General features: G+C 43.4%; 2 protein-coding genes and 1 non-coding gene across 6 annotated transcripts in view; all 3 read right to left on the reverse strand.

Annotated features, from left to right (window-relative positions):
- POLR3E (RNA polymerase III subunit E) overlaps window positions 1–6,241 on the reverse strand; it is a 29,519-nt gene extending 23,278 nt beyond the window's left edge. The window contains exons 1-3 of one of the 2 annotated variants that reach the window (XM_074919843.1): window positions 6,138–6,241; window positions 1,659–1,739; window positions 509–559 (exon numbers count right to left, since the gene is read on the reverse strand). In XM_074919843.1, coding sequence (XP_074775944.1) covers window positions 509–559; window positions 1,659–1,694 — 87 coding nt within the window. In that variant the 5' untranslated portion in view covers window positions 1,695–1,739; window positions 6,138–6,241. Of the gene's footprint in view, window positions 1–508; window positions 560–1,658; window positions 1,740–5,981 lie in introns of both variants that reach the window. The other variant, XM_074919842.1, reaches the window with a different exon arrangement.
- Window positions 6,242–6,347: 106 nt separating this feature from the next.
- Window positions 6,348–6,429, reverse strand: TRNAL-AAG (transfer RNA leucine (anticodon AAG)). Its single transcript has one exon. It is a non-coding gene; the product is annotated as a tRNA-Leu (tRNA).
- Window positions 6,430–9,216: 2,787 nt separating this feature from the next.
- Window positions 9,217–15,341, reverse strand: part of EEF2K (eukaryotic elongation factor 2 kinase) — a 32,670-nt gene continuing 26,545 nt past the window's right edge. For all 3 annotated transcript variants that reach the window (XM_074919206.1, XM_074919207.1, XM_074919204.1), the window contains 3 exons: window positions 15,017–15,141; window positions 13,103–13,281; window positions 9,217–12,344 (listed from right to left, as the gene is read on the reverse strand). In XM_074919206.1, the coding sequence (XP_074775307.1) occupies window positions 12,235–12,344; window positions 13,103–13,281; window positions 15,017–15,141 (414 nt within the window). In that variant the 3' untranslated portion in view covers window positions 9,217–12,234. The remainder of the gene's footprint in view (window positions 12,345–13,102; window positions 13,282–15,016; window positions 15,142–15,341) is intronic.

The following is a 15,341-nucleotide window of genomic DNA, read 5'->3' on the forward strand; positions in this document are numbered from 1 at the left end:
GAATCACGAGGATAAAATGATTAGAGAAATTCAGTGGCACAATGGAAAACAGACCTCTACCTTCCTAACATATTTCCACCTTCAATCAGTAGTTAGTTTTATTGCCACAACATAAGGGGGCTCTTCTGATGACTCTCACTGATTTATGAATACTGATGATGTTTTAAATACGGCCAGTCCTAAAGAAAAGTTTGTTTAGTAAAGATGGCAGAAATCAGTGATGACAGAAGATTGCCAAGAGACCGCAGATTTATCCAAACCACAATAAAAAGATATAATCTACTAAAAGCACTCCCTTAGGATGGTTAAATGTAGTGATTTAATGACAAGTCTGTGCCATAAAAGACCATTCCTCACTTAGCCAGGATTTAGTAACAAGTATTTCAACTGACTGAGACCCAAACAGGCTTGCCTATATCCAACACCTTGGCAGGCTGAAGCAGTAAGAAAAGTTACTGTGCTTTGAATTTATTTTAAACAATCACTGCATAAAAGTTAACTGAAATACCTGAAACAGATACAGCTTCTCCAGTAGACTTCTGGCCAGGAACACATCAATCTAAAAAGCAAAACAACTTTTATTGGATGCCAGCTGTAATTGATAGAGCCTCAGAGAAAAGTAGAATCCCTAGAGCTAAAATAGTGACAATACTAGCTTTTCATTACAAACTCTACCAGAAAACACATTCATGACTCTCTTGTTAAAGATCTCCTCTGTTGATTTTGACATGAAATTCTGCAGTTGGCTGTTTTAAAAAACAAACAAAAAGAATCCACTATGCAGACAGACAGTGGCTCTAGCTGTGTTCTTTCTCTCTAAGGAAACTTGGCAAACAAACCTGAAATGCAAGAGGAAAATTTTTTTCCAAGAGGCTGAAGTGAACCTGTTATCCCAATTATAGAAAGAGGAGGAAGTTTTCTCTTTGGCAGTATGACTAAAAGGTAACTTCACTACTAGTATTCTGTCATAAAATCTTTATAAATTAGACAAGAGACACCCACATCCCAAATCTGATTCAGCATTAGCATTTTGCCACCAGCACCAAAAATCCACAGATGTTTCATGAATATCACACACAGAAGCTGCCATTTTAGATACCTGTAGATACTTCCAAATACCTTCAGATAGCTCCTTCTCATAAGCTTGCCCTTTCTTGTACTGCTGTGTAAATTCAGACATAAAGTGAACAGGACACTGTGGCTATTCTTTGGGACACAGCAGTCCTTTAAAGAAGTCCAGAATCAGAATACAACTGCTTGTTTTAGCAGAAGGCATGAAACATCTTAGCTTCGTATTTAACAGATACTAACTCAGCAAAGTAATTCCAATTTTTTACAGCTCTCAGTCATGCAGTAAAGTCACTGGAAACACACAGTGGTAGAAGCAAGTTCTCCACCTGTGTTCCTCTTCTGACATGGAAAGATAACGAAGGATAAAAAACCTGAGCTCAAATCTGCCAACATGGACACCACTACGGCAAAGTAACTACCATGACCCATATACTCAGCCCACACAAAGTATTTCCTTGCACAGAGCAAGTCATTTGTTATAAGACAACCCCTGATGTTGGTGACACATTGTTTCAGCAATGTAAGAACACTGGGAACTATGATAATTAAAAAAAAAAAAGTCTCATGTACAATCACTGCACTTTTACCTCTTGTATAATTGGATCATCTTCTTCATTTGCCATGCTAGGATACAAAAAGCTTTTTCTCGGCTTATTCCTTGGCACAACCTGAAAGAAAACAGAAATGTCATATGAGTCATTACATCAGTGCCACGTACCACGTAGCCTAGGGTATTTGTTCAAGTTAACTTAGTTCCTTTCAGTGGTAATCAATTTAGTCTATTTTTCGAAGGAATGTATGTGTTTGTGTGATCAGGTCCCTAATACTCCACAATTTTGACAGACTGCCATCAAATTTAAAAGACAAGCACATGTTTCAAAAATAGGTTAAATTCTTGTAACTCTTCTGAAAGCCAGCAGTTATGTAAGAAAGAGAGCACTACATCAGTGCTCTCTGGAGGGAAAGGCAGGCCTTTTGTATTTGCATAAAGTATATCTTTCATATACTGCATAACTACAACACACAGGTGGCAGCTGGTTTTCCAGACAGCACATCTCCAGTGCACTGGCTGGTCAGTCAGCATGTGTGAGCTCTGAAACTGCCACTGCAGTCGTCACTGTCACTACGGACAGTGCCATACAGTTCGCTAGTTTCCCTTCTCAGAAAAATTCTTTGAAAGTAGATAATGGAGAAAGCTTCCAGCTAAAGAGATGGGAGAAGAAAAAAGTCTGTGTAAACCCTGTGTTTGGGACCAGACAATATTCCCATTTGTGAATGTGCTGACCTTGATATCATCTACCTGACATGTTGCAGCCTGGTCTCCTGGCCTATCCCTCTTCAGACTGTATTGCTAAATGAGAGCTCCAAAATACACTCCTCAGCCTCTCTTGGAGTCCTCTGAAATTGTAAGAGCAACAGATTTTACTTCATAACTACACCAACTCCAAAGAAAATGACTCTGATATTAACTGGGGACTGGATGCTCTCGAACTAAGAGTCATCATGTTCAATCCAGTGCTGGAGTCAGTGTCATGCCTGGTTTGGACCTTTGAATAAAAAATGATCCCTCAGCTAAAGCAACAATAGTTCTTCCCTGCTGAAATCAAACAAAAGGATTTACAAATTATTTGGGATGCCATTGCAACAATGTTAATTAGTAGATCATTTAAGACACTATTAATCAGCCAGTACTGGTCAAGATAGGCACAAAAAAATAAGACCTCTCACAAACTGACCAAAGAATGATCAGGCAAAGAAATAAGAACTATGTTCAGGAACTCTCCCTCACTATCTTCTCAATGCCAGCTTGCTTCTTTGCTGGAACTCTTATGTAGGAAGAGAAAGAGGCAGCATCCAGGATCAGTTGGCATGAGAGAGGTTGCAAAAGAATGAAGCCAGCATCCATGTTACATCCAAGACAGTGGTGTGTTTTTTTCAAATACACAAGCTATCACAGAATTAAGCAGCTCAGGATATTTCATCAGACATGCAGGCTTCTCAAAACATCACATTAATATAGCACAGTTATCTAAAACACCTTTCAGAGAGGCTGGATAGGCATTCTGGATATGAGTGTTATTAACATCACCACATGGGCAAATTTCCATTCAGGCACTTTCTGCCACTCCACCTAGAAATATGACTCGATATTTTTCACTCCACTACCAAAAAAGTACCCCTCTCAGTAGTGAACTGGAATTTTTAATTTCTTTAGGCACCAGCATATCCCTGGCTTGTCCCACCATACATCTGTATTTGAAAATCTACCACCTAATAATATTTCAGATTTGTATTTGAAACAATTTTGTAGAAATGCAAAACCTTCACAGCAAAAAGCCAGTACCTTAACTACAGGCTGGGGCTGTTACTGTACAACTGTGAGTATGTGATTGATGTTGAGTGTTTTCTGCAATCAGGCACTCAGTTCTACCCAGAAAGACATGCATGAATAGGTTGTTTTCAAGAAATGAGATTTGTCAGTTCCAGTTTTGCTTTCCCTGTACCTGTTCCCTGGTGGCCTGATACAGCATGCTTACGTAAAGCCAGCCTGATAGCTGTGCACGAAATGGATTAACTGCAGTTTTCATTCAGAACAAAGCTGATGACGGAAGGATGCCCAAGATGTGTGAGAACATGTGATAACATCCAGAACGTGGGAGACTTGGGCCCAAACCTCCTTTCTTACCCCCATGAGGAGGCTGGGAAACCACCCTTCTCTTCTTGACAGCCTGAGTGCCAAGTATGCACGAGCTTGTTCTCTCTCTCCTGAGAAAGTTATTCCACTTTCCAGAAGAGAAATTAAGATTCCTTGAGCTAAGAACATAAAGAGAAACTAAGGCTGAAGGACCTGGTCTCTGGTCATTCATCTAACGATGCTTACACAATTACACACAAAATCTCTACACACAAAATCCAGCTGTTCGTACTCAAGGAAAACGTTGTGTTACAGAGACTACATTTTTTTGCTTTATTCATTAAAGGGTAAAGAATAACTACAGTTTCTTTTATTGGGAATATCAGAATGATAGGTCTATAAATATGAAGCAATGTGCCCCAGCACAATTTATAATACTCATGCAACCTGAAGAAATCTTATAAATCAGAACGAAGCTTTTACTGAAGGCATACAGACGCAATTCTACGCCTACAGTGTGTGTGTATATATATACATATATATGGTGGTATTCATTTCTACATTGGTCATATATATATGACACCACAAGAGTTACAGAATGGAATTAAACACTAGGAGGTAGCAAACATGGTCAGCAGTTTCAGATTTCCTTCTGGCAGTTCTTTTAAAAGGGACTTTCCTTTAAGGTGCAAATCAAAATATAATGCACGTTATTAGCATGAATCATTAAACTTCAGAACAGCTTGCAGGAGGGCAAGAGACATAAATCTTCTAATTTCTCCTGCAATGTGACCAATGCTAGGAACAATGAAACCGCTCATTAGCCACCTGTAACATTAATTTAGAACCAGTGAAGAAAAATATTGTTATTAAAGAACTGTAAAAAAAAAAGCAACTGACTCCTACCCCTAAGTTTGAACTTAGAAGGGCATTTGGTTACTACAGCTTATTTTTATTACCAGAGTTCAATATAACTGTAAGAAGGAAAATTGCAAATCTGCATGTCATCTGACACACACAGACTTTTAGCCAGGCCTGCAAGAAATGCTCCAGCATTTCACTGATACCTAAATTTGTAGTAATGATGGACCCCTAAACAAAACACTGACAATTGCAATATTTTTCACATATAATTACGCAGTGCCACATCAGTGCTTTAACATCTAGGTAACAAACCAGTGAAGCGGGAAAAATGCCACCTCCTGAATAACTACTTGTAATTTCCCCTGGCACCTGGACTTTCTTCTGTGGGGGGTTCTCTCAGTTCAGCCCTAACAGCAATCCTCTAGCTCAGGGTGGCCAACGGCATACAGTAAAATGGAAGCTGCCAAAAAAAGCTGAAGCACCTTCCAAACATTTATGATAATTACAGTTTTGACCCAATTATTTGCTTAATTTTCTCCTTGCTTTGCTCATCTGCAAGCAGCTTTGCACAGTCACCTTCAGGTAGTGAACCCAAAGAGGGCTCCCCTGCACCAGGACCTCTCTTTGGAGGTGATGTCACTGAAGCACACCTTCAGGATTTAAGAAATTATGCATTAAGCATGACCCTTTCTTTAACACCTCAACGTTTACGTTGCGAAGTGCTAGGCCAGGTGCGGGGATTGCGCTGCTGGCTGCGGTGCGGTAACTCGCCCAGGGGCAGCCCCGGGCCGTGGCAGACGGGGGTGCCGAGCCCCAGCCTCCAGGCCCACAGCCCTCCACCTCGCAGAGGCTCAGCCGCGGGCCCTGCGCACCCCAACGCTCCCCGCTGACAACGACCGCTTCATTTCTGGCAACTTCCGAGCCCACTTTCTCCTGACACAGCAGCCTGGCAGCAGACGCGGAGCGCAGGGAAGGGGGACCTGAGGAGGAAGGCCACGGCCGACCGCCCAAACCCGCACGTAACGCGGGGATGAACCAAAGCCAGCCCGGAGCAGGAGGGACCGGGCGCCTCGTCCCCCGGCGGGGCAGGGCTGTGCTGCAGCCCCCGCAGAGCCGATGCTCAGGCAGGGGCACCCGGCTGCATTTTCGGGGGCGTGAGCTGCGCCCTTCCAGGGCGGGAGGCGCAGAGCTGCCAGCCCGGGACCTGGGGGGGGCGGGCGGGAAAGGGCTCCGGCCCGGCCAATGCCGCCGCTTCACAGCCCCGGGGGGACCGGGCGGCACCCCTCGGTGCGGCGGTGAGGGGAGCCGAGGGTCAGCGGCCTGTGACCGGACCCCCGCCCCGCCCCTCCCCTTCAAGGGCCCCGCCACGGAGCCCGGCCGGCCGCTGCGGCCCCGCACCCCCGGCACTCACCCCGGTGTCAAGTCCTCGAAGAGTCTCGTCTCCACCGCGCCCCCCACAGAGGCGAAGCCCACCTCAGCCCAGGCCTCGCTCCCCCTCCGTCGCCCGGAGGATCCCCGCCACGCGCGCGGCCCCGCCAGGAGCAAAAGCGGTGCCGCGACCACGCACCTTGCGGCGGGCCGGCGCGGGCAGCGGGGCCGCCGGCTCCCCGGTGGCGGTGGCGGCGCGGCGGGCGGCCCTCAGGCAGCGGCCATGTTGGCGTCACCGCGGCCGGCACGTGGGGCCGCGGCCCTCCTCCTACCCACAATGCTCCGCCGCGCCCGCCGCGCCGCCAGGGGGCGCTGCAGCGACGGCGGCCCGCAGCAGAAAAAGTGTCGCTGGCAGCGGTGGGATTCGAACCCACGCCCCCGAAGAGACTGGAGCCTTAATCCAGCGCCTTAGACCGCTCGGCCACGCTACCGCCCTGGCAGCGGTGCTGCCGCTGCCGCCCTTGGCCGGGAGCCGCCTGCGCCCCGCTCCGCCCCCCGCGGCACCTCCGCCCCCCGCGCTCCCCTCACACCTCAAAAATAAAACTCCGCGGGTTTTTCAATCCCTGCAGGTGCGGCGGCGGCGGCGCAGGGCAGCCGGGGGCGGAGCGGGCGGGCGCAGCGTCCCTGCGCGGCGGGGGCCGGGGCCGGGGCCGAGCCCTCCGCGCCGCCCCGCTGCCACGTGGATGGCACGGCGCAGCACGCTCGCCTGTAGAAAAGATGAATCTAAAAACTGGGCATTGTAATTTTCTGCTGGCAAGCTACAACTCGCTGAATTTGCAGAGTGGAAAGTCCGCGGACCTTACGGGTGGAGGGGGCTGGTTTTTGCTTGCAGCGCAGGGACCGGCGTGGCAGGCTAGAGTAGCAGCAGCAGTAGTGCAACTTCTGTGAAAAGGGGTAGTAGCACACTCTAGCTGCCTGGTGCCCCATGAAGGTGCCCTGGGGAGTCTCTGTTCCCATTTTGCCTGAAACTATCGTAGGTTTTCTTGTGGAATTGATGTTATTCTCACCCCTTAATTCGAGCTGGAGAAAAATTCCAGCTTCTCTAGAGTAAGGCCACGGAGTCCGAATTCCGTAGTTGTGGCAGTCTGTAGAGAAAATGAACCTACCAGAGCCCTGCCGACAGCCCCAGCTCACCCACTCCCCTGGCACCTCCGCAGCCGGCCGGCCCTACAGCACCCTGCGGTGCCGGCTCTAACCCAGGGAGCTGCTGGACGCGATTCTGCCATCTTAATCTTGCTAAAAATTTCATTCGCTGCCTGCAAGTACTGAGGAATAACAGCACACACGTGTAAGTGTGAATGGGATCCTTCTTCAGCGCTGCTGCAGCTTCACACCCTCAGTTCAGTGCCTTTTCAGAAAGATGCGGGGTTTTTTGAGAACAGAGGGAGCTGACGCTCCTCCCACGGCCCTGGCTTTGCAGGAAAGCAGGAGAGGTTCAGAGAGAAGAGAAGGTAGGCAGACCTGACCTGGCTTCACACAGCAAAGCACCTGTAATCTGTTCAGGCAGAAAAGTTTAGGGAAGTAGTCTGATTCAGCAGTTTCTGATCACCTGCAGGTGCAGCAGTGGACAGGGGGTACTGTCCACAGCACAGCACACTCGGTGTGGGGGGGAGGCTGCCTGGAGCACATCTTACAAGTGGTTTTCTTATTGCAAGAGCTGCTCAGTGCCCCTGGTCCTTTTGCCCAGGTCGAGAGGTACCAACACCCTCCCACAGAAAGTGCTCTTCTGCCCTGCCATGGCTGAGCTCAGCCTCTGACCCCAAAATGTTAGTGCACCTGGCCAGAGGCACTTCTGAACACGGAAGGCAGCCTGTGTACCCAAGATTAGTTACATCAGCCACGTGTGACGCTTACAGGGGTAAGAGCACAGGTCACCCCACAGGGCTGGCAGTTGGGTCACCAGATTTTTCATTTTACCAGTGCCAATTAAAAGAATCAATTTACAGGAGAACTCAAAATACAACACAAGCTACCAGCCTCATTATATTGCTTTCCGGACACAGCCAGAGAAGAGTAAGACCCAACACTCATATCTGTCTCCAGAGTAAGGACCAGGCCTGATGGTTACAAACCCAGCAGCTGTCCCCATGAAGTGTTCAGGTCCCCAGCAGTGGGAGACACACAAGAGAAGCCCCTGAACTTAAACCTGAAAACAGCTTGACTCACCACCAGAAGCACTGGTCCTGAATCCAACCTGAGGTTTAATCAAAATCCTCCCTTTTAAAATTCAGATGAAAAGTCCTGACTTAGCCCAAGTAAACTACACCTGTGTCTGTCAGCAGCCACTCTACTCTCAGAAGTGAAATTACACCTGTGGGGAAGAGAGCAAGATTCAAATCAGTCCCCCAGACCAGTAATTAAGAAACAGGCAATATTCTTATTTACACTTTTTAAGTGTTGGCTGTCTCTGTACTTTCTGATAGATGCTATCCTCGCTTCCTTTGTTACACTTATCAAACACTCCAGCTCTCAGTGACAGCAGCTAAAGACAAGACTTACAGTGACAATTTTCACCATTTTTCATCTCAGTGACACTATGGTGAAGAGGCCCTGCTGGGGCTTTTGTGTTATGAGATTCTGCTAGTTCAAAGTGCCTTTGCTGGAGAACAATTTTATATCATTTAAACTGCAAAGGTATAATAAATTATACCTGTCTAAATAAAGCAATGAAAAAGCAACAGTAAGAGCTCCATTTTTACAGTTTAAAAGGGCTAGTATCAGACAGTTTATTCTTGAACAGAAAGGGGAATAAATCATACTGAAGATGACAATGTATCATTAGATACTGTAGCCATTACAAAAATCTCTCCCATCTCATAACACAGAGGTCAAGTATTTCCATTCTTTTCTCAGGACAAAGCAAAGATGGAAAGCATAAAGATGCCTCTGTAGCAGTCCTGCAAATGAGCACTTCAGTCCTTACATCTTACCCTGTATTAGTTACAAACACTGTAACTGAATGCAAATAAACCAGCACTGCAACCATTTAGCTTTCTCGAGGAAAACAGAATTTGTTGGTACACATCTAGTTATTTCCTCCTAGTTAGTTACTTCTGACAGTTGAAAGTGAATGAAGTCAGGGATGGAATAATAAAAACAACACAGGGATTCTGGAAGGCTGCAATATAGTAGGATTGAACTTTGGCAAATTTTTTTAAAAAAAGAACAAAACAAAAGCAAACCCCCACATGCAATGACTAAAAGTCTACTGAGAAAAGTGACAAAAAGAACAACTTTATTGACCAGCCAGAATGAAACCAGACAAAGTGAATAAGAGGACTAAGAGACGCAGACAATCAGTATTTGCATGTCTGACATAGAAACAAAGGCTTCCATCTCACTGTCCTTACCCAAGCAATATTCCCACTGACATCTGGAAACACTGAACCTGGGTAAGTTCCGGCAGGTTGAGCCTCAGATTTATTCTCACATTTTTAAAAAAATACAGATTTTAATTTATTCATTGTGAATAGATTAAAAATACAGCATATAGCAATATCATTCCAAAAGTCTGTCAAATATATAGTTTTTCCTTTTCAAAAGAATGTCATAGAATAAGTTTTGCATATTTCTGTAAACAATTTCCATTTTCAAATTATTGACAGTCCTATTTATTGTATAGCTAAATAACATGATAGCACCTTAGGACAGAAGGTAGTCTACATCACTAAAAAAGTAGTATTTGCAAACAACGAATTAATCATCATAATTTTTTCATTGAGCTGTGTGCACATTTACATACCAGATCTAAAGAGAACTGTCAGCAACTTTAGAAACTACTGAATTTAGCAAATTAAACTACACCAAAAAGTGTCAATAATTACACTCTACATCCTTTATGTACACATTTTGGACGGGCACATTCAGTCTCCTCTCCTCCCTACATGGTTGTTGGTGGTGTTACACATGCTTCCTCCTCAAGGAAAATCTCAAAAGACTTGGCATCAACACCTTATGAGGAAAACAAATCCTTTTGTCTGAATTTATTATAGCGCCTACACCGTATCAGTTCTGCACAAATACTCTGACTATTCAGCTGTCTTCAGAGATGAATGGCACATTCACCTTTCATTGAGAGCTGGTATTTTAATGCTAAGAACTGAAAGAGCAAGAAGACCACATCAAAAAAAAATGCTTTAGGCACCTAAAGCAGAACTTTGGATAGACACTTCAAACATCCATCTGACTTGGGATCCTACAAACTCTGGTTCTATTTCAGCATATTGGGTCCAAAAATTTATTACCTAGCTTATATCTACCTAGGCCTGACTGAGATGTAGAAATCAGACATTCCTCCATTAATGGGTGAAGAGCTTCACCTTCACTCTCAAAACAAAAAATGAAATAAAAAGGCCACAAGCACTACTTTTCCACACCCCCTGTATTATACAGCAAGGAGACATGGCCATGTGTCCTTGTTGTAGCAAGGCTACTCATGGCTACAACTGCCTGGTGGTTACAGTACCCACCCAGAAGTACAATATCCAACAATAACTTTTCCTTCCCTCCTAGAAAGGATTGAAACATTCTCATCTCATTTCCTTAATGACTAGGATATCACCTTTTTCAGACAGAGGCAGTTGTTACTAACATCATGCTTGGATACTGTTTGAACAATAATTCAAGATCCACTTGCCAGAAAGAGAATAACCGGGGAGCACAACTTTGGAGCCTGGTGACAGGCACTCACACAGGAAAAGAAGAACTGTTCCTTGAATGGTTTCTACATTTGACAAGAAATTAGTATTACTTGGCTATGAACGCAAGAAGGCCCAATGAAATCAACTGCATCATCTAGCAGCTTGCTTAGTTTTAAGCTTTTAAAAGCCTGGCTAAAGTGAGGCTAGTGAGCATTATAGGTCATTCAGTGCTTCACTGGGGCTGAATTATCAATTTACACCCTTATGAGACTCTAAGGCCAAGAAGGCAGAAGCTTCCATCTTAATCTTCTGCAAAACGACTGTTAACCACGACCAAGAAATAGGAGCAGCTTCTGTATAAATATTATACAGAAATAATGTATAATTATTGTATAATATTGTATAAATGTATAAATGGCACAGCAACTTTACAATAAAATACTGGATTTGGAAGAAACTTATCTCTATGATAACTCAACCACTATCAAGCATTTATCCTCCCATTACTGGTTTGAATTATGCAAACAGGACACAGAAATTCAAATGTTTGGGGATAATATTGTTTTTTTCTTTTTAACCAGCAATTTTCTCTTAACTGGGGTTTGAAACCATTTGTGGATAAATCACTACTTTAAAAGCTATTTAAATCTGATAAATTATTTTCTGTACATAGAAATAGGTGAATCAACATCCTCTAACCTTTTCAAACATCTCTCTGGAAATGGTGGAAAGTGTATTCTCATTTTAACTAATATGATCTTGCTTCACTGAGAATTGATGTGTCACTGTAAAAATAACTTCAAATTACCCACATATTACAGATCTTGCTACTGTACATCACTGGACAAATATCATATAAGATCAGTATAACTTTATACAACTAGGTAATTATATGGTGTAAAATGAAAATGAGAGAGGTAGCTGGGTGCTTCACCTCATCAGGAACGTCAGTGATTTTGCCAGCAATGTTGGCAATGAATAAAACATATTCCACCCTGAATATCCTCACTGTCAATCTCAAGCCTCTTCCCTGCTCCTCCCCAGACTGTAAGGATTCCACCCGGAATTCATTTCAGAAGAATAACAGAAGTGCCCAACACCACCAGCTAATAGGACAGGTCTAGTTACTGAAGCAAATAGCTGCATGCTTAAATTGAATATTTACATTCACATGCAAATTTGTTGAGATGCACCAAGAATGATGAAGAAATGCTGAGAATTTAGGAAAATGGTTTTCTGTATGTGGAGAGAAGAAAAATGTAAACACACTGATCATTTGCTGTGTAAAAAACAGGACATGTGAAACATCAGCCTCATTTTTTGTGAAAAAAAAAACCAAAACCAAAACAGGCCCCTCAGTTCTAACAGTTAAAAAAATAGAAAAAGTCAAGTGTGTCTATTACAGCTTTAAAACACTAGCAGAAGTACGCTATGGCACCTTACATACCACTTACATTTGTATTTTTCCCCTCAAAAAATTAGAAAACTAAAATACGAAAAGAGAACTGGTAATGCCACATAAAAATATATCTTTTTAGCTGCAAATGCAGTGAGTCTATAAAAAAATTTATATACAAGAACTGCTTAATTGCAGTGTCATTCTTCCATCATTGCCCAAGCCTCTTCTGCTTTTTGGTAGTACTGGTTTGCCAGTCTGCCTTTCATGGCTTCCATTGCTGCTTCTGCTGCTTCTGTGTACAGCTCACCTAGAGGAGAAAATAGTATCAGTTACGTTAACACATTAAAGAAAAAACATCTCTTTATCCTGAAGCAATTAAATGACAAAAAGAGAAACTGAAGTCAAACTACAGGGTCGGATGTATGAGTGTATTTTAATAGTGTCTGTCAGCAGAGTTACATCAGCTGGGAATCTGGCTTTTGATTTTCAAGTTGAAAGTTATGACTGGCTGCTGATGGCTCTTCAATGTATTTGGAAGGATTGGAAATATGACCAGCCTGCAGGATCCCCCAAGATGACTCTAAGATTTAAGACACCTGACATGCAGATTACACAGCAACTAAGGCAATGTTGTGTAGGGCCTGGGAGTCATGGGTGTAACTCAAAATACAAGCAGCAACCTGCAGTTCAGTGGCCTCACAGGGAGTGAAGGTTGCTTCCTAGTGACTCAGTGCATACAGGATTGGACCTGGCATTGCCCACTACCCCCATCATCTCTTAAGATCTCTTCTTTCACCCTTTCCAGCCTTGTATCACCCACCATCATTACAGCTTCATCCACAAACCTTCAAGTACTGACCCTGTGCATGTTTTGTAACAGCTGAAGCAGGACATGTATTTTTGGGGTACATGGGTCACTGTAAAAATAACTTAAAATTACCCATATATTACAGATCTTGCTACTGTATATAACTGGAGAAATATCATAAGATCAGTAGAATTTTATACAACTAGGTAAAGAGGGAAGGGAAAGCAGGATTACTGATCACAGAAACGAGGTCTCACCTGATCTCTGTGGATCCTTATTCAGGTGGAACCCTCCCACCATTAACATCTCTGCTTCCCTGGCCAGGAGCAGATACCGGGGCTCATCCTGAGTGCCATCATATTCACCTCCCTCATCATAGTCAGTCATGTTCAATGCAGCATTGTACCAGTAGAGCGCCTCCTTCCAATCTTGTACTCTGAAGTTAAAAATAATTTTTGAAGATGTTTACCTCAGGAAACAAATGTACTTTGTATTGAAGATTCAGAATTCAATTTTGCACTGGCTTCTTGGAGCCCTGACACTCTCCAAGAAAGCAAATGTTCTTATGGAGGCTCACTAACTCTGCACTGCAGCATCAGGTCACTATATTAAAATGAGGCTGGGGTCACTTTATGCAGTAATTACAGAGGAGAAAGTATTATACTGAAGTGTCTTGCTGAACTCCAGCCTAAGCTTCATTACTAGTTGTATGGTTTTGGTCTGGCATTTATATTTGTGAGTAAAACAGATGTAGAAACAATCTGAAGTTGCAGAGAGTCTTGTTTCATAAATAATTTAAAACCAGTGATTTTCATATGGAGAATGCTCAGTGCACCTGAATGAGAAGTTTAGTGCTATTTTAAATTTCGTCATTGCCAAGAATTTCACTGTTGTGCAAAAGAGAAAACTCATGTAAATAACAAAGACATGCTACAATACAAAAGCAGAAAAATCACTATCATCACCAGACATGGTACTTGAGGAAATTAATATTTGTCCACTTTTAAAACCTCACCTGAAGTGCTAAAATAAAAATAATTAAAGCAATACACTGTGTAGCCTTCTGGCAAATCACAATCTAGTTCTTAAGTCACAATGCTGCTCCTATCCCTCCTATCAAGATAGAAGCTTGGCCAAATTGAGAGACTTACTGAGGTAAACTTCTTAAAAGTTAAAATCATCCTTAAAAGTAACATTCTCAACATTAAGACTACATTCCTGTGAAATTTCCATTGCTAGTTTTATTATGAGGAGCAGTGAATGACTACAACTGTGACAAAGTTCATCTCACCACCTCTTGACTATAGTCACTTTACGATTTCACCTATTTCTCCCGTTCTACAGCTTATTTCACAGCTTTATAAGAAAAACAACCCCACTTTTAAAAAAAAAAAATGCTTTCAAAAAATCACTACAGAGGAGACATGGCAGTTGTAAATACTTTTCACTTATTTTTAGGGTACTACATCTCCAGAAGAACTCTTGTGTTCATTTTTTCCACTGATCCGAGGATTTTTCAAGTATGCAACTCCAAGTAAAGTCAAAGGGATCTTTATCACCCAACTTCAGAGCAAATAAAACTTGACTACAATAGGGCAACCTCAGTATGGGGGCTAAACTCAAACATGCAGGTAGATCCAACACACATGCAGGTGTCCAACAGCAGAAATGATCTCAGATTTTTTCTGTGTTGATCTATCATGGCCTAAACCCTGCTTTTATTCATACCCAGGTAAGTCTGAAGTAACTCCCAAACACTACTTCATAGCATTACTTCACAGAATCGTAGAATGGTTTGGGTTGGAAGGGACCTTAAAGATCATCCAGTTCCAACCCTCCTGACACAGGCAGGGACACCTTCCACTAGCCCAGGTTGCCCAAAGCCCCGTCCAACCTGGCCTTGAACACTGCCAGGGAGGGGGCAGCCACAGCTTCTCTGGGCAACCTGTGCCAGTGTCTCACCACCCTCACAGGGAAGAATTTCTTCCTTATATCTAAATCTACACTCCTTCAACTTAAAATCATTACCCCTCATCCTATCGTTATCAAAAACCTATCAGTACTTAGGACATAGCAGCTCTTTATGTGAATTAAAGACATGCAGCAAGTGCTTCTCCCCTCACCACCCAGTGAAGTACCACCAAGTTGAGTTACTCAGTCATGCGCAGTACCTGTCTGAACCAAGATTTACACCTGTATCATATGCTCTTGCTACCAGAATCATGGAAGGCCGGTCTCCAGCTTCTGCTGCTCTCAGCAAGTAATCAAATCCTTTATTTCTGTTCTCCTTTGTATCCTAGTAAAACAGACAAAACCTTTAAAATGCATGGTTCTAAGTAAACCCATCTTTTCCTTCCTCTAACACTAAATGCAGTTTCTCCAAGTCTGTAATGGCTGCAGGTGTTTAGTATGTCTGAGAAACAGGCCCAGCCACATGAAACTAACAAGCTGAATAATAACAATCACTTCAAAAAACAAAGGTATGCAATAAGTTGC

The sequence above is a fragment of the Athene noctua genome, chromosome 15 (genome assembly GCF_965140245.1).
Source record: "Athene noctua chromosome 15, bAthNoc1.hap1.1, whole genome shotgun sequence".
Taxonomy (NCBI): domain Eukaryota; kingdom Metazoa; phylum Chordata; class Aves; order Strigiformes; family Strigidae; genus Athene; species Athene noctua.